This window comes from Ursus maritimus, unplaced genomic scaffold, assembly GCF_017311325.1.
Source record: "Ursus maritimus isolate PB19 unplaced genomic scaffold, ASM1731132v1 scaffold_13, whole genome shotgun sequence".
Classification (NCBI taxonomy): Eukaryota; Metazoa; Chordata; class Mammalia; order Carnivora; family Ursidae; genus Ursus; species Ursus maritimus.
This window is the reverse complement of record NW_024423675.1, coordinates 53,165,873-53,190,024: the sequence shown is the minus strand read 5'-3', so window position 1 is coordinate 53,190,024 and position 24,152 is coordinate 53,165,873. Positions and strand designations below refer to the sequence as shown.

At 43.3% G+C, this 24,152-nt stretch overlaps 1 protein-coding gene across 2 annotated transcripts in view; it reads right to left on the bottom strand.

Annotated features, from left to right (window-relative positions):
* The window catches only part of SASH1 (SAM and SH3 domain containing 1), a 186,733-nt gene extending 164,352 nt beyond the window's left edge, over positions 1–22,381 (bottom strand). For both annotated transcript variants that reach the window (XM_040627934.1, XM_040627935.1), the window contains exon 1: positions 22,236–22,381. In XM_040627934.1, the coding sequence (XP_040483868.1) occupies positions 22,236–22,355 (120 nt within the window). In that variant the 5' untranslated portion in view covers positions 22,356–22,381. The remainder of the gene's footprint in view (positions 1–22,235) is intronic.
* Between the last annotated feature and the right edge of the window lie 1,771 nt (positions 22,382–24,152).

Genomic DNA, 24,152 nt, shown 5'->3' with positions numbered 1-24,152 from the left:
TAAACAAAGCTATAGGACACGTCTATCCACCAAGCATTTTATTTTTAGGAACAGTACCACAGAGGTGTTTGAGATTTTCAAGGCATTTAATTAAGTCTGACCCAGTTATCCCCCCAGTGAGCTTTTTAAACACAAAGCTTCGTTTAAATATTATTTGGAATCCTACTTCTAAGTACCAGAAACTGCACGTGTATGTTTATAACAACTGGAGATACCAGCACAGGAAGTGATCTCTCCCCTTTGTCAGCAACAGTCATTTGGGATTCGGTGCCCTCCTCCACACAGTGGATTCTACCACGACCACAGGGTCTGATCTTAGGGCCTACTTTCTCAAACACCTGAGAACAGTCCTGTCTGCCCACGGGGGTCAGTGAGCACCGGGGACTGCAGCCGAATGACTGCATCTTACAATGTGACTGTTGTCACCGTTAGTCACCACGTTTCCTCAGATGAGCAATGAGCTTAACGTGAAAGCACATCTTATTTTACAAGAAAATATGTGGGTCGTGCATCATGGAAAAGGTTGGGGGTAGGGGGAAAGGGGCACTGAAGGTCTTTTCTAATTGATCAAAGGCCCTCAGAAATTTCAAGAAAACTGAGCAGACTGACTGGGACCCGAAGTTTAAAAAGTTAGCTGAAGAATATATGCACATGAAGGCTACTCATTCTTTTGACTTCTCCCCCCACGCACCCATCACCCCTTTCACCAGTGAGCTGAGGCTCACTAACGTGCAAGCAGGAGGACTTTACCTCCCTCTCTCACCCCACCCCACTGCAAACCTGCTGCCAAGTTTCATCAGTTCTCTCAAATCCACCCCTTCCATTACCTTAGCCGTTTTCCTATCATCCCGGCATGGAAACCTGCATGACTGTACCGCCCTCTGCTCTGAGGTACAAGGCTCCACTGCCTCTCCTTGACAGAGCTGGCGATAAGAGACGGGGCTTCTAGCACCTTCCAGGAAGGAGGGACAAGGACTGTGGCCCGTTCTAGAGGCCCAGCTGTGAGGGGTGGGGAGTTGGGGGAAACAGGACGGACTGCCCACCTCCATGCCACTCTGGTTCTCATTAAATTTCCCAGGTGGACTTTCTTACAAAAAAGAGAACATCATGTTGTCTAGACTGCTTGGCAGTTTTAAATTCTCACCATAAATTAGTTGACTGACATTAGGTTTACTTCCATTCCCCACCCTCACCCTCACCACCAGAGACCGCCTACCTAGATGACCAGGCAAAACACCTGAATTCTCTGCCCTGCTAACCACCAGCCCAAATTCAGAGGCTCTCCCTCCAAAACCTAGTCTATATCTGTGTGCTTTTCTCCAGCTCCGGGACGACAGTCTGGTCCAAGCCGCTCCCACCTCGGTATAGTCCGTTTTCCATAACACTGTGAGCGATCTTTTAAAAATATAAGCTAATTTAAGTACTCCAATGGCTTCCAGTCATGCTTAAAATAGAACCCTGACTGTAGCCAATGTCACCTGGTCTGAATGTCTCTTTGACCCACTCTCAAATCTCTGATGCTATCCAAACAATAATCATTTTGGCCTTGTTTCTGTTCCTAGAATTCACCAAGTTCATTCCTATCTTAGGGCCTTTGATGTTCTCCCTGCTTCAAAAAGTGCTTCCCTCTTCCCCGATTCTGGCTCATTCTGACCACCCTATTTATATCTGGCCATGTATGTTAACTACCTAAAATTTAAATAAAAAGATAAGATAAGATAAAATAAAATAAAATAAAGCCAGGAAACCAGACTGCTTGTTCAGCCTTCAAGGAGTTGATGGTTCCGTAGAGAAGAAACTGCACAAACATACCATGTATTTATATAATTATACTAGATAATGGGTTTTTATATCTTGCTTTGTTTCACAATGAATTTGAGATGGCACTTCAAGATAATAAGTGATAAAAATCTTAAAAATGGGGGGCCTGGCTGGCTCAGTTGGTGGAGCATGTGACTCTTGATCTCAGGGTTGCTGAGTTCGAGGCCCACACTGGGTGTAGAGATTAGTTAAAAATAAAATCTCAAAAAAAGGTAGTAAGTGACGAATACTTTTTTTTTAAAGATTTTATTTATTTATTTATTTGACAGAGAGAGAGCACAAGCGGAAGTGGCAGGCAGAGGGAGAGGGAGAAACAGACTCCCCGCGGAGCAAGGAGCCCGATGCAGGGCTTGATCCCAAGACCCTGAGATCACGACGCTTAACCAACTGAGCCACCCAGGTGCCCCAGTGATGAGCACTGCCTCTTCAAAGAGGCACAAGTAAAGAAAGAGTCATGATTTATCCATCTTCCATGGTTTAGCTAAAAAGAACTCAGTTCCAACACAGTCATCTCCCCCAAAGGATACACGGTTCTGTATGCTGTAGGACATTCTCTCTCAGAGAATCGCAATCAAAAAGGGGAGCCACAGACACTGATCAGGCAGGATAAGAAATCCCAAACACCCAGAATGAAGATCAAGCGCCACCTGCGAATTCCACAGTCCATCAGAGCCCATTACACAGATGATGAAGAGGAAAAGACAAGAACTTACTTGGACAAGAGTACCTCACTGGAAGCCTTATCTTCATTCATTCTGAGAAATGACAAAGTTCAGGCCCAAACTTCAATACCAGTCAAGTTTATTATACAAGTCCAGGCATTTTAAGTCAGACATTTAGAAACTTGCCACCACCCCACCAAGTCCAGACAAAACATCCAAGTAAATGAACTTCCTTCTTATTCCATCTTATGCTTCATTCCTTGCCAGTATCTAACACCTTTTTGTGCTTATATAATACAATTAACTTCCTGGGCACAGTTTCTGCCTTTCCTAAACATCCCCTCCGCAAAAAATTATCCCTGCAGGGGTTAATATCCAAAATATATAAAGAACTTATACAACACCAAAAAAACCACAAATAATCTAATTAAAAATAGGCAGAGGAACTGAATAGCTATTTTTCCAAAGGACACATACAAATGGCCAACAAATACACGAGAAGCTGAACACCACTAATCATCGGGAGAATGCAAAGCAAAACCACAATGAGCTATCACCTTCTACCTGCCAGGATGGCCAGAACCAAAAAGACATGAAATGACCAGTGTTGCGAGGATGTGGAGGAAAAGGAACCCTCATGCACTGTTGGTGGGAATGCAAATTGATACAGACACTGTGGGAAACAGTTTTGAGGTTCCTCAAAAAATTAAAAATAGAAATATCATATGACTCAGTAATTCCACTAGTGGGTATTTACCCAAATAAAACAAAAACACTAATTAGAAAATATACATGCCCCCCCATGTTCATTGCAGCATTATTTACAATAGCCAAGACACAGAAACAACCCAGGTGTCCATCAACAGATGAATGGATAAAGAAGATGTGATTTTTCTTTTAAAGATTTTTTATTTATTTATTTGACAGAGACAGCCAGCGAGAGAGGGAACACAAGCAGGGGAGTGGGAGAGGAAGAAGCAGGCTCATAGCGGAGGAGCCTGATGTGGGGCTCGATCCCATAACGCCAGGATCACGCCCTGAGCCGAAGGCAGATGCTTAACCGCTGCCACCCAGGCGCCCCTATACACACACACACACACACACACACACACACACACACAGACAACAGAATGCTACTCAGCCATAAAAAATTGAAATCTTGCTATATGCAACAACACAGATGGACCTAGAGGGTATTATGCTAAATGAAATAAGTGAGAGACAAAGACTATATGATTTCACTTATACGTAAAATTTTAAAAGTGAAACAAATGAATAAACAAAAAGCAGAAACTGATGACTGCCAGAGGGGAGGGAAGTAGGGGGATGGACATTATGGGGGAAGGGGAGAGGGAGATATCAGCGTCTAGTTATGGAATGAATTAAGTCACAGGGATAAAAAGTACAACACAGGCAATAGTCAATGGCACTGTAATAGCGTTGCACGGTGACAGATGGCAGCTACACTTGTGAGCACAGCAAAATGTACAGAGGCGTCCAATCACCACGCTGTACACCTGAAACTAATATAACATTATGCGTTCAACTACACTTCGATTAAAAAAAAATTTCTATCTTGCTAGCCCACTCTCTCCTTCCACTGAAGCTCCCTTTAACTGAATCACATCAGCGAGGGTTAGCAAGACATAAGAGATAAAGAAAGTAAGGAAATAGCATTTGAATTCCTAACAAGAACTGCGGTTATGGAGTGGGGGGAGTCGGGGGGAGGAGAACTACGGTGTTACCTCCCTTGTTATAAAATCCTATAGCAGGAGAACCAACAGCATCTTTGTAGGGAGCACAGTGCACCACAACAGGTCTCAGTAGAAAATAAAAAGATGGTAAGAATGCAGTCCAACAAAAAATAAAATAGCACACAGGCTGTAAATATCAAACGAATGATACAAACAGTGGGTGTTAAAGCACATGTGGAGAACAGAAATACTGACTGCCTCGTCAAGCTACCTACTACAGAACAGTTCAAACTCTGAGTCATTTGACAGTGAAGCAGACAGCCAGGGACTTACCTGGTCAAAATGGGACCTAGCAAAATACTTGGAGAAAAGGATTTTGCTAATCATAGAATGTTCTCTATTTTGTAAATATTGACATCCTTCACTTCGTATTTCATTTTCACCCTTTTGCAATAGTTCCTGCTGTCAGAACTCTTGGGCACAGTGCTCATGCTATCCTTGTGTTCCCTCCAGCCCCTGTGTCAGCAAGCCAGTCTATCCCGGGCAGAGCCACTGGCTGGAATTAACTGTCTCACCCTGACCTTGCATCAACAGAAATCTTCCTTTTGGTCTTGAGTCATTTCCTGCCCCAACTATAACATTTCTGCTTTTACAGTCTTCTTAAATATTGAATCATAAACTCTAAATGTGGTCAGGACAGCCAACTTTTGCATTTCAACTCCCACACTAAAGTGTCTGCACCCTTTTTTTTTTTTGCCCATTGCTGAGCTTGAGTCCAAGTTAGTGATTCCCCTGCCGTCCTTCTAAGGGACTACACTCTGGCCCATGCACTCACTCCGCTGACTTTCTGGGGCTGCTTGGTGAATATACGCCCAAAGGAAGGGGTGGCAGCTGGGGGCCATCTCTGAAAACTTTGGGGGCTCTCTCCTTTCATGACCATGAATCATCTTCCTCCTCAGTCTCAACTTTAAAACTTTCCTTTTCCTCTGCGAATCAGAAGCTTAATAGGATGTCTGCTGGGATGTGTAACAGCCTCCAAAGGGAAGTGATGAAGGTTTTGGCTTGAATCATTGAACTTGAGTTGGAAAAGTAATCTACGGTAACGTACCACAGGGAGCAGTCCCTTCCTAACATAACAGGATGGGCTACAGATGATCTAAAAAAATTTACTTTTCTAACTATCCATTTTTATTTTACTTTACAAAGACATTTCAGTGAAAGCATTTATTCTGAATGAACAGTGAAGGTTAAAACTAATTTATTCAAGGATCTGAACCTGTTAGAATGAATGTCCTGTAAGATTTTAATTAAAATGTCCAGTGAAGAATCCACAGGGAATACAATCTAAATTATTTCCACGTTCTCCATATTCTCTCTTAATGTTCATTCTAAACCCTCAGCAATCTAGTAAGGAGTGATTTCTGACTCCCCAAATCCTGCATCACAGCTAGGATGCCTCCACCAGTGCCTCTCTGACCAGGGGGGAAAGTAGTACCAGGAGGCATCTCAAACAGAGGTCAACATTTTCATCCAGAAACCTCTACCCCTCCTTCCGTAACATAGTCCTTATGGAAATCAAATTTTCCTAGCCTGTAGGGGTTGCATCCCAATAAACTCATAGTAAATTGAAAATACCCTAAGTTGAAAATGCACCGGATACGCCTAACCTACTGCACATCAGAGCTCAGCCCAGCCCGCCTTAATACTCACACTAGCCAGCAGTTGGGCAAAATCATTTAACGTAACACCGACCTTATGATAACGTGCTGAACAGCTCATATAACTTACCGAATACTGTTCTGAAAGTGGAAAATGGAACGAATGCAGGGAGACGGAATAGTTTTAAGGCCACTGGCTGTTTACACTCCTGATCAGGTGGCTGAAGGGGAGCTGCGGCTGCCCAGCACCACAACAGTGCTGTACTACGATATTGCTAGTCCAGAAAAAGATCAAAATTCAAACTAAGAGTTTTGACTGAATGCAGATCACTTCTGCACCAACGTAAGGTCAAACACATCATTAAGTTGAACTATCATAAGCTGGGGATCATCTGTACCATAATTCATTTCCCTCTCACTGTACTGGAAGGACTGAGGGCAGAGAACTCAGAGGGTGAGCCCCTCAAGGGTGAAGCAGGAGCCTGGAATTTGCGGATGTCTCCAACATCCCTTTGGAACCATGTAATCCTATCCCCCACAACCCTTTTTTTTGGCCAAAGTCTTGGACACCCCCCCACCCCAGCTTATCCACCCTGTCCTAGAAGTCAGTTCAAGAAATCTAGCATCAATGGTGTTTGGTCCATACTGAGCTAAGATTTTTCTCTTCACTCACTCCCTCAACTCTGTCCTGGGCCACTAGTTGTTGGGATGGGAGGAGGAGGGCATGGCAAAGAAGTGTGGTCCTCTTAGGAGAACTAACTCAATTCCACCCCTTCAAAACAAAGATGTAAAGCTTTCTTAAGTCTTCATTTCCATCACCCACACCCACCCTCCTTCTCACTTTCATCAAAATATAGATACAGTTGACCCCTGAACAACATGGTTTAAACTGTGAGGGTCCACTTATATGCAGATTTTATTCTTTGGTAAGTACAGAATAGTACTATAAATGCATTTTCTCTTCCTTATAATTTTCTAATAACATTCTCTTTTCTCTAGCTTACTTTATTGTAAGAATACAGTGTATGAGCGGCACCTAGGCGGCTCAGTCCGTTCAGCGTCTGCCTTCAGCTGAGGTCATGATCCCAGGGTTCTGGGATCAAGCTTCCATCAGGCTCTCTGCTCAGCAGGGAGACTGCTTCTCCCACTCCCTCCTTGCTCCTGCTCTCTTTCTCTCTTGCTTGCTCACTCTCTCAAATAAATAAAATCTTTAGAAAAAAATACAGTATATATTACTTATACAAAATGTGTTAATCGACTATGTTATTGGTAAGGCTTACAGTCAACAGTAGGGTATCTGTATTGTTGTATGTGGATTTTGATTGGGGGGGGGTCGGTGTCCCTGACCCCTGCACTGTTCGACAGTCAAGTGTCTATAAAACAGTAATAATAATGGGGAGCAGGAGAAGAAGGAAAAGCCACAGGCATTTGGCTGAGGCCTAATATTTGTGTGGGAAAATGGGACACCAAGCAACCTTCTTCCTCTTCCCAAGTTTACTTCATTCCTCATCTTTTGTCTCACATGTTACTCCCTAAGCACCTGGGAGAGGAACAGAGGAGTCTGTCTTCCACATCCCGAGTGGAACCCACCCACACCCAGGAAACGTTCATTCCATGGATGTCTGTGCTGCCACGGTCAGGTTCTTACTGGGGCTCATTGCTTATCTGTCTTCTCGATTTTCCTCCTCCTGCTGGTCAAGTAGACTAAAACTGGACAAAGTTCCACTCTCCTCATACTTTCCTCCTTTTCCCAACAGCTGCTTCCCTGCAGAAAGGAGGTAACAAAGCACCTGCCTGTATCAGATTCCCAGGGCTACTATGTCAAAGTACCAAAACGAGGTAGCTTAAGAAAGGAATATATTGTCTTACGGCTCTAGAGCCTAGTAGACCAGGAATCAAGGTTTCAGCAAGGCCATGTTCCCTCTGAAACCTGTAGGGAGATCATTCCCTCCCAGCTTGAGCCTGCCAGTAATCTTTGGCATTCCTCGTAGATGCGTACAGATGAATCACTCCAAACCTCCATCTACGTATGCTCCATGTGTCTTCACATCACCTTCCCTCTGTGTCTGTGTCCAAATTTCCCTATGCTGAATTAGGGCCCGCTCTAATAACCTCATCTTAACTTGATTAAAGCTACAAAGATTCAATTTCCAAATGCACTCTGAGATACAAGGGCTTAAGACTTTAACATACCTTCTTTTGGTGAACACGATTTAACCCGTAAGACCACCTCCCAGGGTCATCTGGACAATGAAATGAGCTGATGCAAAGACTTAAATGTTGGTGGGAATATAAATTGGTGCAGCCTCTATGGAAAGCAGTATGGAGGTTCTCTAAACTAAAAATAGAAAGAAATACCATATAATCCAGTAATTCCACTAGTGAGTATTTGACCCAAGGAAACAAAAACACTAATTTGAAAAGATACAAGCACACCTCTATTTATTGCAGCACTATTTACAACAGCCAAGATATGGAAGTAACCCGTGTCCACTGATAGATGAATGGATGTGAAATATACATATACATTAGAATATTACTCAGCCATAAAAAAGAATGAAATCTTGCCATTTGAAACAACATGGATGGACCTAGAGGGCATTATGCTAAGTGAAATAAGTCAGAGAAAGACAAATACCATACGATTTCATTTATATGTGGAATCTAAACAAAACAAAAGCAAAAACAGACCCATAAATACAGAGAAAAACTGATAGGGGGTAGGGAAGTGCAGGGATGGGCAACATGGGTGAAAGTGAGTGGGAGGTACGGGCTTCTATGTGTGGAATGAGTTTGTCATAGGAATGAAAGGTACAGCTTAGGGAATAGAGAAATGGTGTTGTAACGGTGTTCTATGGTGACAAGATGACGAACTACCCTTGTGGGGAGCATAGGAAAACACCGAATTGTCTAATCTCTATGCTGTACACCTGAAACTACCATAACATTGTCAACTATACTTCAATTGAAAAAAAAATGAGATAATGCATGAAGAGAGCTTAGTACAGTGTTTGACACATAATACATGATCAATAAATATCAGCTAACATTAATATTGTTATTATTATTACTAAGTCATGCAGTCTTTCTATCCCATTGCATCTTCGCTAAAAAGTTTTAATAAACAAGCCTTTATAGTAGTTAAGTTTCAAAGAACAGTATTCTAACTATTGCAAAAAAATATAACCTCCAAACTCCTTGGGAAAGGAAATAATTCCCATGGTTGACTGGACAGTAAGTTGTAGAATGTTCTTTGTTCTATCCATTGAGCTCTGAAGCATCAAGGAAGCACAGAATGTAAAACAGTGTAGGAATCAGTAAAGAAAGTCCTCCAAAGAACCTGCCTTTTTTTTAAAGATTTTATTTATTTATTTGAGAGAGAGAGGGAGAGAGCATGAGAGGGGGGAGGGTCAGAGACAGAAGCAGACTCCCCGCTGAGCAGGGAGCCCCATGTGGGACTTGATCCTGGGGCTCCAGGATCATGACCTGAGCGGAAGGCAGTCGCTTAAAAGACTGAGCCACCCAGGCGCCCAACAACTAAATTCCTAAGTTCTTTTGGTTGGAAGAAAAAAATCTGGATTCTACCCTGACATTCTCCCTACACTGCCACAAAGAATATATGCCCGTATTTTTAATAATAGAAATCCATACAGGACAACAGACACTCAGCATTAGAAAACCAGAAGCCAATGAACCAATTAACTGACTGCTAATGGTCTAAGGAGCAGAGACTTAAATTTAAAGGAAAAAAAAAACAACAGGTGATCGCTTTTAGTTTTAAAAGCTATTTCAGAGTCTAAAATGTAGTTATCGTTGTACAACAGTGACCACTAGTCACAACGAAGGCACTGCGGCAACATCAGCCTGCCTTCCTCTGCACTAATAAAGCTTGTTTTGATTCGGACCTTCTTGGAACAAAAGGTAGTGTGTCACTACCCCATCCCCATGCATTTTGCTAAGTCATTTTTCTACCAAAACAACGCTCAGAGCCTCATCAATCCTTGCTGCCAACTATATTGCATAATTCAGTACTTATCTTGACCTAACTAGCAAATTCAGGCCTCCAACCAATCTTGCTTTGGCTTGTTCACTCAGTCTTTGGCTGATTCTCTAGAACCATCTGTAACCCAGTGCCTCTGAGCAACACTTGCCCTGGATTTTCCCCTTCGTATGCAAGGCCTTGAAAAAGAACATCCTCATACTTGCCTGCAAGTAAGTCCACAGGTATACAAACAACAGGTTTATGTGTCTTTCCAAAAATCTTGATTTTTTTTAAAAAGTCAAATCTACTATTACAAAAACAAACTGTTCTGCAGCTTGAAAAACTTTTTGGCTGACAACAGGAGAGTTTGCCTTTCCCAGTGCTGGGGAAAGGGGCCTTCCTGTTTTCCACAATAGAAGGACAAACTGGAAGTCATGAGAAATAAAGTGGTGTTGTTCCAGAATGTGTAGCAACCTAGTGACAATGAGACACCAGACCTTCGTGTCTCTCTCTGCCTCCTTGGAAGAGGTGAGCCCGCAAAGCCCTGATTATATGCCATCCTGACCTACATAAACTCTGACACCCAAGACCCCGGAAGAAACCAGGCAGCCTGGGTGGAAAATTGGAAAACACAGACCACAGATCCCCTTCTGGCTCTACCCCCAAACTCTGCTCAAAGAATAGCGGAGCCCGCATCCAGCTGGGTCTAGTCTACTTCAGGCGGCCATCTGCAAACAGTCGCAAAAACACAACTTCAGTGTTTCATATCTAACAGATAAACTTAGAAGTCTAAAATTTGCAGAAGCCAAAATCAACTAGCAATTGTTGCATTATGGGTATTGAAATTATGGACAATGAAATGTCAGTGTATTTAAAAAGGAAACTAGGAACCCCAGCTTACTCCCATGGCTGAAGAACAGACACTGCCAACAAGACTAGGTTTCCGGTGCCTGTAAGAGCTTTAAACCAGTCAATGTATGTAAAGACACACGGGGAAGTGTAAGGAATTATACCAATGTAAATATCATTATCTAATCTCTACAGCATCACCTCTTAGAGTAAGTGATGTGATCTGCTAAAAATCTCTTCATGTTTAAGGAGTGAATTAGTTCTATTTGTCTCTGCTCCCAGTTTCTATGGAAGTTCATCCACCATGGAAGGCATCCTGCCTTCTAAAAACACAAAGCCTGGAATGTGCAGCTCTTCAGTGATGTAAGAGAGGGAGTCCTTTGATATAGAATGTGGGGGTTACTATCTGACATTCTGTTCTGTTCTGTTGAAACAGCACAGAGTTCTTTGCTAATGCTAAAGTTACATCACACAGATTTTACTGTATCTTTCATGTACCACTTATGAATCATTTGATACCTATTTGCTTTAAAGCTCACCATACAGTCTCAGTTTCATAATAGCCTAATCAAGGCAAATCACCACATGCATCAGTGTTATGAGGGGCTTTCATTAAGTTACCACCTGGACCCCACATGTTACATAAGTTGGAACATCATGCCGCAGAAGGCACTAACGACCTTCCCCCAGTAGTCTACGTCCTAATGCGACGCTTTTGTAGAAAGTTTTCAATTAAACTGTAATTCATGAAAAAATATGCCTTAAAAATGAAATGTTTTATCTTTCCAGTAGAAAATGTTCATGGTCTTTATAGACTTTCCCGAAGATTTCCCATTCCTTCCAGTTTTCTTTAGATGCATAATGAAGTTCCCCCCAAATAAAAATGTACTATGTAAGTGGCAAACTTATTCATTACAAGCTTAACAATTCTTCCTCAAACCACAGCGAATCCCATTTTCTACCATATTCACACTGAAATGTGTCCGGTGGGGACACTCCTATGTGATACTTGCAGAAATTCTTGACTGGAGACCGAAGACCCCTAATGGAGATGCAAATATCCAGAATAAATGACTGGCAACCCTGACAGAAACAGCGGTCAAGTCAATAAAACCCTGGGAAAAGAGTTCACGAAAAAGCTCCAGACGATGAAAATAGATCTAGTACATTCACAGGAGTCCAACACTCAAAACATAAAATTGTTAGTTAAGTGGATGCTTTCGAAATTTTACAAGTTTCTAACAAACCAACTATTAAAAAAGGTCCTCATATTATTGCAATTTGAACCCCATTTAAATAAAAAATATGTTTTCATTACAAATACCTTCTTGCCTCCAGAAAACCCTGCCTATTCACAAGTTTTAAACATTCTCTCTTGAGTATAGCGAGAATATTTTTAATAAATATTTCCTAACATGTAACCTGAATTTATGCATTTATTTATTTTTTTAATTAAAAGATTTTATTTAATTATTATTTATTTATTTAATTAAAAGATTTTATTGCACAAGCAAGGGGCAGGGCAGAGGGAGAGGGAGAAGCAGTTTGCTCGCTGAGCAGGAAGCCTGATGTAGGGCTCAATCACAGGATCCTGGGATCATGACCTGAGCCCAAGGCAGACACTTAACCGACTGAGCCACCCAGGTGCCTCGTTAAGCATTTATTTTTAAGCCGTGTATTTTAAAAACAGCATTTGACATAAATTAATAGTTAATATCAATTCTAAATTGAGCATGTAAAATCAGATCATCTATCTAAAGATGAAAAGTGATGGGAAATTAATTCACATTCTAACTAAAGGAGATCCAACTATTACTAGTTAATAAAAACGAACATTTATGATCTGCTTACCATATGCCATGCAGTTTTAGTGATTCAGTTCATCTCATCACATTTGATGATGCCGGTGGCTATCGTGCTCATTTACAGATGAGGAAACCGAGGCACAGAATGGTTAAGGAACTTGGCCAGGTCACACATCCACTAAATATCTGAAGCCAGTATTTGAACCCAAACAGTCTGAACTACTCCCTTTGTTCTTAACTACTCTACAAAACAATCTTCCAGTTTTCTAACATGTTTAATCAATTTTTTGTTTGTTTGCAAATGTTCTAATTCTGTTACTCTTCTATTTAAAACTTGAAAAATGTATTACTACTTTTTCTTTTCTTTTTTTTTTTTTTTACTAAGACCTAGTTTTTTAGACTAGTTTCAGATTCATAACAAAACTGAGGGAAAGGTGCAGGGATTTCCCCTGTATCTCCCACCCCCACATACACAGAGCCTCCCCATTATCAACATCTCCACTGTGGTATTGTGATTTATACTAAGATATTATGTACTTGGTCTTCCTCCCAATCCTGGCAGAGGGCTCCTAAAACTCAGAATTTCTGGAGTGGTAGGACTATCTTGCCAGGTCACTGGGAGTCCCTTCTGAGCACACCTGAGCTTATGCTAATGAAGTGCCTTAGGGTGGGGCCCCTAGAAATCCTCCATATCAGGCTTGTTGCCGGAAAGACCAGAAGATCAGAGCTTAGGAACTTTCAGTCTCAACCCACCCCCCCCACCCCCAGACAGCAGGAAGGTGCTTGAGATTGAGTTCAATCCACAGCCAGTGGCCAATGATTTGATCAATCATGCCTGTGTATTAAAACCTCCATAAAAAACCAAAAGGGCAGATTCAGAGCGCTTCCAGATTAGTGAACACAAGGTGTTATGGGAAGTGACACCCCGGAGAGCATGGAAGCTCTCACATACCTTGACCTTCGCATCTCTTCTGCCTGGCTGGTCCCGAGTTATAGCCCTTTATAATAAACTGGTGAGCTAGTAAGTAAACTGGTTAACCTAGTAAGTTGGTTTCCTGAATTCTGTGAGCTGCTTTAGCAAATGAATCTAACCTGAGGAGGGAGCCATTTGTAGCCGTTCATCAGACGTTCAGGTAACAACCTGGACTTGTGACTGGCATCTGGAGTAAAGACAGTCTTTAGAACTGAGCCTTCAACCCGAGGTAGACAGCGCCAGACTCGAGTCATGGCGCTCACGTTGTCAGTGTCCTCTGAGAAGTGGACAATTGCTCAGTGGTGTTGAAAAAACCCCATCAGGGGTGCCTGGGTGGCTCAAACAGTTAAGTGCCCAACTCTTGATCTCAGCTCAGGTCTTGATATCGGGGTCTCAAGTTCAAGCCCTGCGTTGTTGTTAAACAACAACAACAACAACAAACCCCCATCAGACCCACTAGAGTAGTATGGTTCTCCCCCCTGATGAACCTACACTGACTCTTCCCTATCACTCAAAATCCAAAGCTTACAGTATGGGTCACTCTTGGTGTTGTACGTTCTCTGTATCGGTTTGCACAAATTTATAATGACATGTATCCACCATTATAAAAACCCTCTGTGCTCCATCCGTTCATCCCTCCTTCCCCCGAACACCCCCCACCACTGATCTTTCCACTGTCTCCAAGGTTTTGCCTTTTCCAAAATGTCACAGAGTCAGAAACCTTTTCTGATTGGCTTCTTTCATTTAGTAATATGCATTTAAGGCTCCTCCATGTCTTCTGATAGCTTGGTAGCTCATTTATTTTTAGCGCTGAAAAATATTCCATTGTCTGGATGGACCGCAGCTTATTTATCCGATCACCTACTGAAGGACATCTTGGTTGCTTCCAAGTTTTGGAAATTATGAATAAAGCTGCTATAAAACGAACCCGTGTGTGTGTTTGTGTGAACAGAAGTTTTGAACTTCTCTAGGTAAATACCAAGGAGCACAATTGCTAGATTGGATGGTAAGAGTATGTTCAGTTTTGTAAAAAAACACCCAACAGTCCTCCCAAGTGTCTGCACCACTTTTCATTCCCATCAGCAATAAATGAGAGTTCCTGTTACTTGACGTCCTCTTAAGCATTTAGTGTTGCCAGTTTTCCGCATTTGGGCCATTGTTATAGGTGCGTTGGGGTATCTCATTGTTTTTGTTAAAAAAATTTTTTTTTAACCCTGGTTATTTCCAAATAAAGACACCTGTAAAACTGCCGAAGTTTATTTTGTAAGTGAGGTCTTTAAAATCCTCGGAAAATTAGTGTAAGCAAAGATACTTATTCTTAAATTAGAATATTCCTTTCTTCTACAAATAACTTGATATTACAACACTGCCTTTTTAAAAGCACCCTAAAAAGCTTATAAACATTTTTTTTAGCTCTAATAAAAAACTTGTTGGTTGACAGCAAGTCTTAGGCAAAAGTATTAAAGTCCAGGGGGTGCCTGGCAGACTCTATTGGAAGAGCATGTCACTTTTGATCTTGGGGTTGTGAGTTCGAGCCCCACGGTGGGTGTAGAGAGTTCTTAAATACATAAACTTAAAAAAAAAAGTATTAAAGTCCACAAAATTAACTAGGATAAAATTTTAAAGTAACTAGAGCTCAGAATAAATACGAAGATTTTTTTCATTGTTTCTCAAAGGCACATTACATTAAAATTACAATTATATGCATTTTTTTTCACTTTTAATTCTACTATTAAACTGAATAGCAGGAGAGAAAATGAAGCCGTAATCAAGCAGAGTCATGGGTAGACACACCAGACCCTCCTCACACTACGTGCTGTAAAACCAAACTAACAACGGATGAAGCACCAAAATTAACTATGAGTCCAATCTGCGTCACAGCCACCAAGGAGAGCTGCAGTGTACCTTCTATGATAAAGGGCACAAGAGTCCAAAGAGCCTTCATTATAAAGACAAACGTATTCATGTTTTTGCCAATCATTTTAGAAGGGTGAAAGACAGCCCTTCAGAAAAGAAAGAATACTGATTACAGAGAGGACAAAAACTATCTCATTATCAAGCTTTTGTCTTCTGAGTCTCAGAGATCCCCTAAAGCCTGGGTACCCAGTGTCCGTGCTGGAGTGTCTCTATCACCCGGCTTGACATGCAAGAAAAAATATAAGCGAGGTTATCTCAATGAAGCATCTCATCTCATGAAGAATTAATGTTATCCAGTGAAACGTATTACAGAACAAAAGATGGGACGCTAGACAGCTGGCCAGGAGCACAGCTAATGCTACAGTTTTCGGGTCTCATTACCAAAAGTAAATCAATCAATAAATGAGCAAAGCATCTGAAAAATGACAAATCCAAATGGTCACAAAAATACATTTTACCTCAAAATCAGTCTGAAGGTTTGATTAAGCCTGACAGTGTCAGTCTGTACTCACTGGTATTAAACGGCACAGTTAATTCTTAGAGCCTTAGCCTCTACCCATTTAAATTCACTATTCTTTTTGTTTTTGTTTTTAAGATTTATTTATTTTAGAGAGAGAGAGCATGAGCAGGAGGGGCAAAGGGACAGGGAGAGTCTGAAGCAGGCTCTGTTCAGCACAGAGCCCGACGTGGGGCTCCATCCCAGCACCCTGAGACCGTGACCTGAGCCGAAACCAAGAGTCGGCTGCTCAACCCACTGAGCCACCCAGGCGCCCCTAAATTCACTATCTGGAGATCAACTTTATTTCTACTGTATGATAAGAACGTGTGTAAGTACATGAGTAAGTACATCATGCATCACTGAGATTATTATGGTTAAGTCTGAAGCCAGAAGCACCCTGAAAAAGAATACATTAGACAAACAACTAATTATAGGTTTTCCTCTCATGTCCTTTGTAAAATTGAGCTGCAGGCTTGCTTCTGAATCAATATGCACAACTGGATACTTCTCTCTACTTCGCTGTGCTCTGGAATTAGCTTTTAGAAGATGGAATTAAGATCATTTAGCTGTAACACTGTGTGCATATTGCTACAAATAATAATTCCCCTCTTTAAGGAATAGCACATCGTTCTCTCCAACAGATAAAGACAGGTAGATAGATATGTGTACATATCTACGTGCCTAGATATCTTTTGCTTTAGAAAAAAAAGAATCCTAAGACTACAACATCTTAAAAACCTCTGGCACTAACCCAGCCTACTTGTGAGCTTAAGAGAATCACCAATAGAAAGGGACCACGGAGCAACCCTTGACTACTTAAGAGATACTGAGTCAACTATGTGAACTAATGGAAGTCAGATACATAACACGATATGTTTCATAAACATTTAGCCCAGGTCTCACCATTGCCAACTCATCACCCACCAAAGTTACTTCTGTAAGACACAGAAGGGAGTTGCTCACTGGAGCCCACTGAATGACTGCACCCACCTCAGTGCCCCTCACTTTCTCATTATTCCCTTGGCTCTGCCCAGGAAGCCCTGCTTCCCTTCTTTCTTCCTTACCCCTCACTGGAGAACAGCTCTCAAGGAAAGCCTAACTCAGGGCCTCAGTCCCAACTGAATAGCATTTCTGGGAAATGGCCTCCCTCTGCACCAACGCCACCCTGGCCCCCACTCTGTGCCCCGGGCTGCCTGTGCACACTGCTCTGCCCACTGTCCTGTGGGACTGAGGGCTTCTTTACAGGAGGGACGCGGAGGCTGCTGCAGTTTTTCCTACAGAACTACGACTTTCTGGAAACCAGGGGCAAGTGTCGCTAGTACTTAGCTCAACAGCTTAAGCAAAAAGGTTGATAATAAATGTCTCAATAGATTTGTGAAAGAATAAGCTATAAAACTGCAACTAGGAGTTAATTTCTGGGAAACAACACATGATCCAAATCCCAGCTCCTGTTTACTATCTTTGCGGTTTAGGACACCCATGTATATGCCTCCATTATAAAATGGGGACAATAATGCTCATCGGTCACAAGAGAGAATCTAGGAAGGTAAGTATGGGAAGGGCCCCGGACAGTACTGGGACCCAGTGGTTGGGAAAACTTGCTGCCCCACCCCCACCAGCTGCATTCTATCACAGAAGCTGGAGTAAACAATGAAAAACAAGAATATTAGTAGTAAGTCAGGTGGAAAAGGAAAGGGTTACAAGGTAGAGAATGGCAGCTGAAGGCGATGAGTAGAAAGAAGGGGGGCGTGAAAGGTCACTGTAGGGCAGGGATCTCTTCCCACAGCAAGATATAGTGACTCCAGCCAGAATTAGGAGACTTTATTTTGTCTCTGGCAAAGAACTGAAAATCAGGAGGCCGTAGAGTTTTCTGGTCCCTACTCTGTACCTTGAGCCTTTAATTCCTCCTCTAAATGAGGGGGTGGAGGGCTCACTTCCAAGGTCTCCGCTCCCTGTGCTACATCACCCTGCAACTTCACTTATAAAAGCCGCAAGGCTTTCAGCTGGTGAACAGGAACATAAAATTAAAATGAAGTCACAATATTTGAAACAGGGGCGGACTCTCAAATTCCAAGACCTAAAATTAATTAAGTCATTAGCTGATGGGCTAAACAGGAGACCCCACCCATAGAATATGTAAATTAATGCTTTCAAAGGAGTTCGAATTTTAAAAGCCCCTTGGGGATCTTACTAACATCTCCCCTCCCCCGACACTTTGCCTAAAACTACAAAGCAAAGGGGTGTGTGTGTGTGTGTGTGTGTGTTAAGGGCTTTCTTCAGTAAACAGCAAGACTGGATAAACCTAACAGTTGAAGACTACTACCGACTTTTCTGTGGCTTACATAGGAATAAGAATGGGGGAAGGTCCACAGTATCTCCATACAATGGATATTCTCTAAGCATTGCTAGGAAATGGGTGTAAATTGTAGGAACCAAGCAGGGAACAGAGGAAAAATAAGGTTTGGGGGAGGTGCATCTTGCAGGATCTTGCAAACAATAGGCACTTACTAACTCCCCTCTCCTCCCTTCCCAGTTAGCAAGTAGCTTACAAGGACTGGCTCAGCTTTAAGAAGTCCTCCGATTCTGAAGGAAAAATAAGAACCATCACAACTTACCGAATGGATAATCAGTGCCGAAAATGGGATCTACCATATCTAATAACCTTAACAGTTCCTACTTATAAAAACCACTACCCTCCCGGCCTCCCCAAAAAAGGAATATTGTGTCTGCAACATGGAGTAAAGATTAAAAAAAAAAAAAAGAGTGAAATCCCACAGGATCCTAACTTGTTTCACACTTCTCCGCAGAAATGTAAGCATGTCGTCGTGAAAGGTGACATGCTTTGAAAACCCAGGCAGACCACATGTAGTTGAGTTAGGGAACAGAACACATTTCAGAAGAAAGCCATCGTCTGATTGCTCAGGGTTTACAAACATTTCACAATCTGCCATTACCGTTTCCAGTGGAAGCACCCGGATTCTGGTTTGCATGATGAAACTGCTCGAGCGGTAGGTTCAAGCAAGAGCAGAATTTATTAATGTCTTCATAAATCCACCCCGTTACAGAGGGTACGGTCTCTACAGAACTGGACTTTGATGTGGCTCCTGAATTTAAGAAGTATATACTTTCTTCCTTTTCCATTCAACAAAAACCATGTACTCAGGACCCAGTAAGTCCCGGGTACTGGGGAGTAAAAAAAAAAGGGGGGGGGAGTAAAATACTGACCCTGCCGTCCAGGCACTCACAAGGGCTAGTGTTTCAGTAAGCTCGTTCTTCTCCGAATTCTCTATTTACATATTCACTTACTAGCACTTATTCATTCTAGCACAGCCTGAACGTTTTCAGGACATAAATTATACTATTATTTCTTCTCTAAATAAGCATTTTGTTAACAAATTATCTAAAAGTAACTGGTTGGTTCACAACTGTGCAGGACTGAATTTAAATGCAAAATGTGTCCTAATGAACTCAAACAACCATCCTGTATTTACTGAGATCTGGGGCAACACCCTTCCCAGGGTTAGAACCTACAAAATCCCCCCAACCCCGCCCCCCCGCGGATGCGGTGACTCTCAAGTCGGAAAAGGGAGCTGTGCTCATTCACCTAAAAAATGTTTAACTTAATACGCTTGGAGGTTTGATTTCTACACACAGAGGAATCCAAAAAGTAAAAGTAGCTACTGTGCCTGAAGTCTTCTAAGTATGTTTGGATGTGTAATTCCCCTACTACCTCAAGTTCAGTACTTAAAAAGAACCTTCCAAGTAGCATTTTCCTAAAATACTGGATGTAATTACATTTCTGCTATATAGATCTGGGACAGTTAATGGGGGAGTATCATGGCATCACCCTACCAGCTGGTAGAGGTCAGAGAACTGGGGTGCAGTCTGTCATTGTCACTAACAAGGTGTGTGTGTGCCATGGGTCAAGTCACTTCATCTGCGCAGGCTGATAGACTGCAAAATCTTATTTTAAAAATGAAGGAAATGGTATCTTTTATCTCAGAAAGAACAGAGAAAGTGAACTGTCATTTTTGTCTTGATGTATTTCTAGAAAGACAGTGTCTCTAAACACGTGGATGACAGTTTCCTAAAACCAGAAAGAATAAAGATCCTTTTAACATGGTGACTTTTTACAGACATGCAAAAGGAAAGATAACCCGTATCTTCTGAATTTTTCGAAGGAACAATCCTGACGCCCACGTTTACCCCAAAGGAAAATAAGATTGTCAAAAAGATGGGAAAACACAGAAGTGAACATACTCGCTTTGGGACAATCATTTACATTCTTTCCAGCCTCGCGCTGAACTACTGACTCCTTAAGAAGTACATATTTTCTTTTCTCCTACATCTGCCCTTTGAATAACAGGTTTGAGCTTCTCCAGCCCCACCCCAACTTTTAAATCAGCCAAAGAACACTCTGCTACAACTGACCCAACAGCGCTGGAATCTGCCAGGGAAGGGAAAGCAAATCTTCAGAAAGTGCCACCTGCCAACCAACCCCCCCCCCCAAGCAACCCTGAGCCCACATTTCCATTTAAGTGAGCCCCTCCAGCTCTCCCCTCCACAACCACACCCAAGTAGGGGATGCAATGTGATGTTATCAGACCAATTTTCTCAGTGACTAAAAATTTACAGAGCAGGATCTTAGGAAGAAATAACAAGATAAGTCTCCTGCTTGACTAACATAAAAAACAATCTATCACTGTAACTTTATTTTTTTTAAAGATTTTATTTATTTATTCGACAGAGATAGAGACAGCCAGTGAGAGAGGGAACACAAGCAGGGGGAGTAGGAGAGGAAGAAGCAGGCTCATAGCAGAGGAGCCTGATGTGGGGCTCGATCCCATAACTCCAGGATCACGCCCTGAGCCAAAGGCAGACGGTCAACCGCTGTGCCACCCAGGCGCCCCTATCACTGTAACTTTAAAATATTCATTGCGTTTCCTGAAATTTCACTAAAGGCCCCATATTGATCAATAAAGTTCAGAAAATACAAAAACTTGAGACTTTAAATTTTTAAAAATATACTTCTTCTAAATACTGGAGAGTGAAAAAAGCAGAAGTCTTTGACCAATCTTCCCTGGTTTTCTGTATAGGAATAATCAAAAACACCAATGAACACCTAAAATGAATTAGTGAGACTTTAGGATGTTTGGAAAGATGAGACACGAGACTTTGGCAGGGGGAAAAAATAGAGAGCTATCATTTACTGAGCACCTACTACATGTCAGTATGCTGAGCACTAGATAGACATCAACATAACTAAACCTCAGAGAACCTAAGACGCAAGGTAATGAAACTGAAGACCTCATTTCTTTGCCTCCTTTTGGCAGGTAATGAAACTTAAGATCAGTGGGGTTGAATACCATGGCCAAGGCCATGCAGTCAGTCAATGGGAGAGTGGGGATTTGACCCAGCCTCACTCACTCCAAAGCCCACGTGCTTAATTCCTGTGCAAAAAAAAAAAAAAAAAAGGTACACTTCTCATCATGCCCAAAGAAGAGTTTCTTTTCAAAAACTACACCTTCAATTAGAAAAATAAAAGACCCCAAAGTAAATACAGGGCCTTTTCCGACAACTGCCAATTCCAAATCTTTAAACTGAAATCGACTCTTTGTGCGGATTAAGATGTCTGACTGTAATAACCCCCACCTATCTGATTCCGTTCTACCTGCCTACCTACAACTCCACCGAAAAACATCTACTAATTCCCCAGGGCTTTGAACCCTGAACAATTCAAAGCTTCAACCGCCATGCATAAGAACTATTTTACAGAAATTATGCCAAATCCATGGGCGGTTTTAGTTACTGGGCATTTCAAAATACATGACAATACAGATTTAGCAAAATAAGTCCTATTGTTTTTAGTTCCAAATATAAAACAACAAATATCCTGTAATTCTACAAGTTGAAAAACTGCAGAGTAAGTACACTCTTTGGTGGTTCTGAGTAAGAAGATGGTTTGTTTTCCTCTCGGTGGTCAGTCAACAAATGGTGAAGAGATAAACATCAGTCACATCAGCCTCTTTCCCAGTCCAACTGTGAAAGCTCAACAGCCAAATACTATTTATTTACATCCACTCTTTGAAGGAGTCTTTCTAGCCTTTTCCACACCAACCTCTCAGCAGGTGTCCCAGATTAAACTGGTGACTATCGTACCCGATTGTTCAAGATCTTTGATGTGATCTCTGGCTGGTTATTTTTTAATTAGGGTTTGAAATCCTATACCGTGTGTATTTAACCCCCTGGGACGACTCGGAGGAGGGGGTTTGCCAGGTGGGCGAGCGCGAAGGCAGCGCGGGTGGCGGAGGGGGCCGTCCCGCACGGGGGCCCGCGCCCCGCCCCTCCCGCGCCCTCCGGCTCCAGGTAACTCACCAGAATGCCCATCACGTCGGTCCAGAGCCGGGAGAACGCCTCGGACATGCCAGCGCCCCCCTCGGGCTCCGGCTCGGGCTCGGGCTCCGGCCCCGGGCCGGCTGCTCCCGCGTCCTCCATGGCCGCGTCCCGCGCGCGCGCGCGCGCCGGCCGTGCGTCCGGGTCCCCCGGGCGCCCTCGCTCCGCACCAGCGCGCGGCCGGCCCCCCGGCGCCGGTCCCCGCCCGCCGCGTCAGCGAGCCGCGCCCCCGTGCCGCATGCCCCGGCCGCCCCGGTGACCCCGCGGGGGCCCCCTCGCAGGCACCCGCACCTCGGCTCTCGGTGGCGGCCGGCCGCGCGACTGACAACTCCAGAAACTTTCCCAGCCCGGCTCGGGGTAGCAGGAGGCAAAGTCCGCACCACCGAGTGGTACGGCGGGGAACTCCGGCGGCCCGGCAGCAATTAAAGCCGCTGCACAGGCGTCTCTTCCTGTGACCGGGACCAGCTAACTAAGGCACGCGACTCATTCCTTCCAGCAAGTCTGGGCAGGGCCCCGCGGGGCTGAGCGCGGTGCCTCTGCCCCCGGGCGCGCGCTGCTCGGGACCCCTCTCTCGAAAATGAGCTCTTCCAGCTCCACATGACTTGCTCCCCTCGATGCAAAAGAAAGCGTTTAGCAACAAAAGGTGCTCTGATGTCAGGCTCTTTGCATGGAAATGAGCCACAGACAGGAGAACAAACCGCCTGTTGAAAGAGCAGCCGCGCGGCGTCTCCCGCCTGCCCCAGCTTCCAATCGCGCCATTCACGGAAGCATTTTCGGTCCCAGAAACTCGAGAAAGTGCGATCTTGAAGCTACTCCCGCGGAATGAGTTTCCTGGGTCGTCGGTGTCGTTATACAATCCGCACCTCGTGCCTCGTGAAGTCAAGCGACCTAAGGAAATACAACTGCGGCTGTCAGCCAAGACTTGCCGAAGCGAGTGTGAAAGCTTGGGCACGAGCCATTGTGTGTACCGTTTTTATTATGAGCGGGACAGTTTGGTTCCTGGGTGCCCACAATGCCCTCCATTGCTAGGGGTTTCAGCTGTTTGGGGGAAATGCGCTCTGGGTTTTAATGGTTGCCTTCCAGTGAGGGCATAGGGAAAAGGGCCATTCTCAAAACGAAATGTTACGGTTGTAACCATTGAGCCAACACACACTCGGGGTCCCGGGTGTGTGTTTTTCCAAGGACAAGATCCATGACAGGTTTGTTTTATGAGGCAAATAGCCCTGTAAAGGTATTTATCCTTTTGTGGTTCGTTCTTTAAAACCCACTCAGAGAATTTCCTCTGGGATATGACAATACACGTCACATCTGATTTGGTGACTGATCACTTCGTGAAACAGTTAAGAAACGCAAGGCAACGGCCCTTCTGTGAAACGGCTGAGTGTTACAAAAAAGCAGGGGGGATGCCCCAGGGAGAGAGCCCTTGCCCGCTTTAGAGGCCTCTCCCCGTTTTCGTTTTGTTTCTCCCTCTGAGTCCACATAAAAGGAGGGGAATGAGAGCATGTTCTTGAAATCCCCTTCCTAAAGCAATAATTACTGGAAGCACGGATCACTGCAAATGGGTGAATAGCCCTTACGGGAAAGTTCAAAACCGAAAAAACTTTTCCAAAAGTAATTAAACTTATCAGTATGATCCCTGATGATGAAAATCCCTGATTTTTGAAAGGAAAGAAAAAGAATGAGAAAATTTCCCCTTGAGACTTAAGTAGGCATCATGTTGAAGTGTTCAGAGTGCTGGGGACTAAGTCAACATGGCCAGGCCTGGTGCTTTTCCTGGGTTGATGTGGGAGGTATACCAGATGCGTGCCCTAAGATGCTGGGTTAGGGGAAGGCTAGGTCTCCAGCACCAATCATGACTCTTTCTTCTTGACTCATCAGACAGCCTAGGGGCAAAGCATT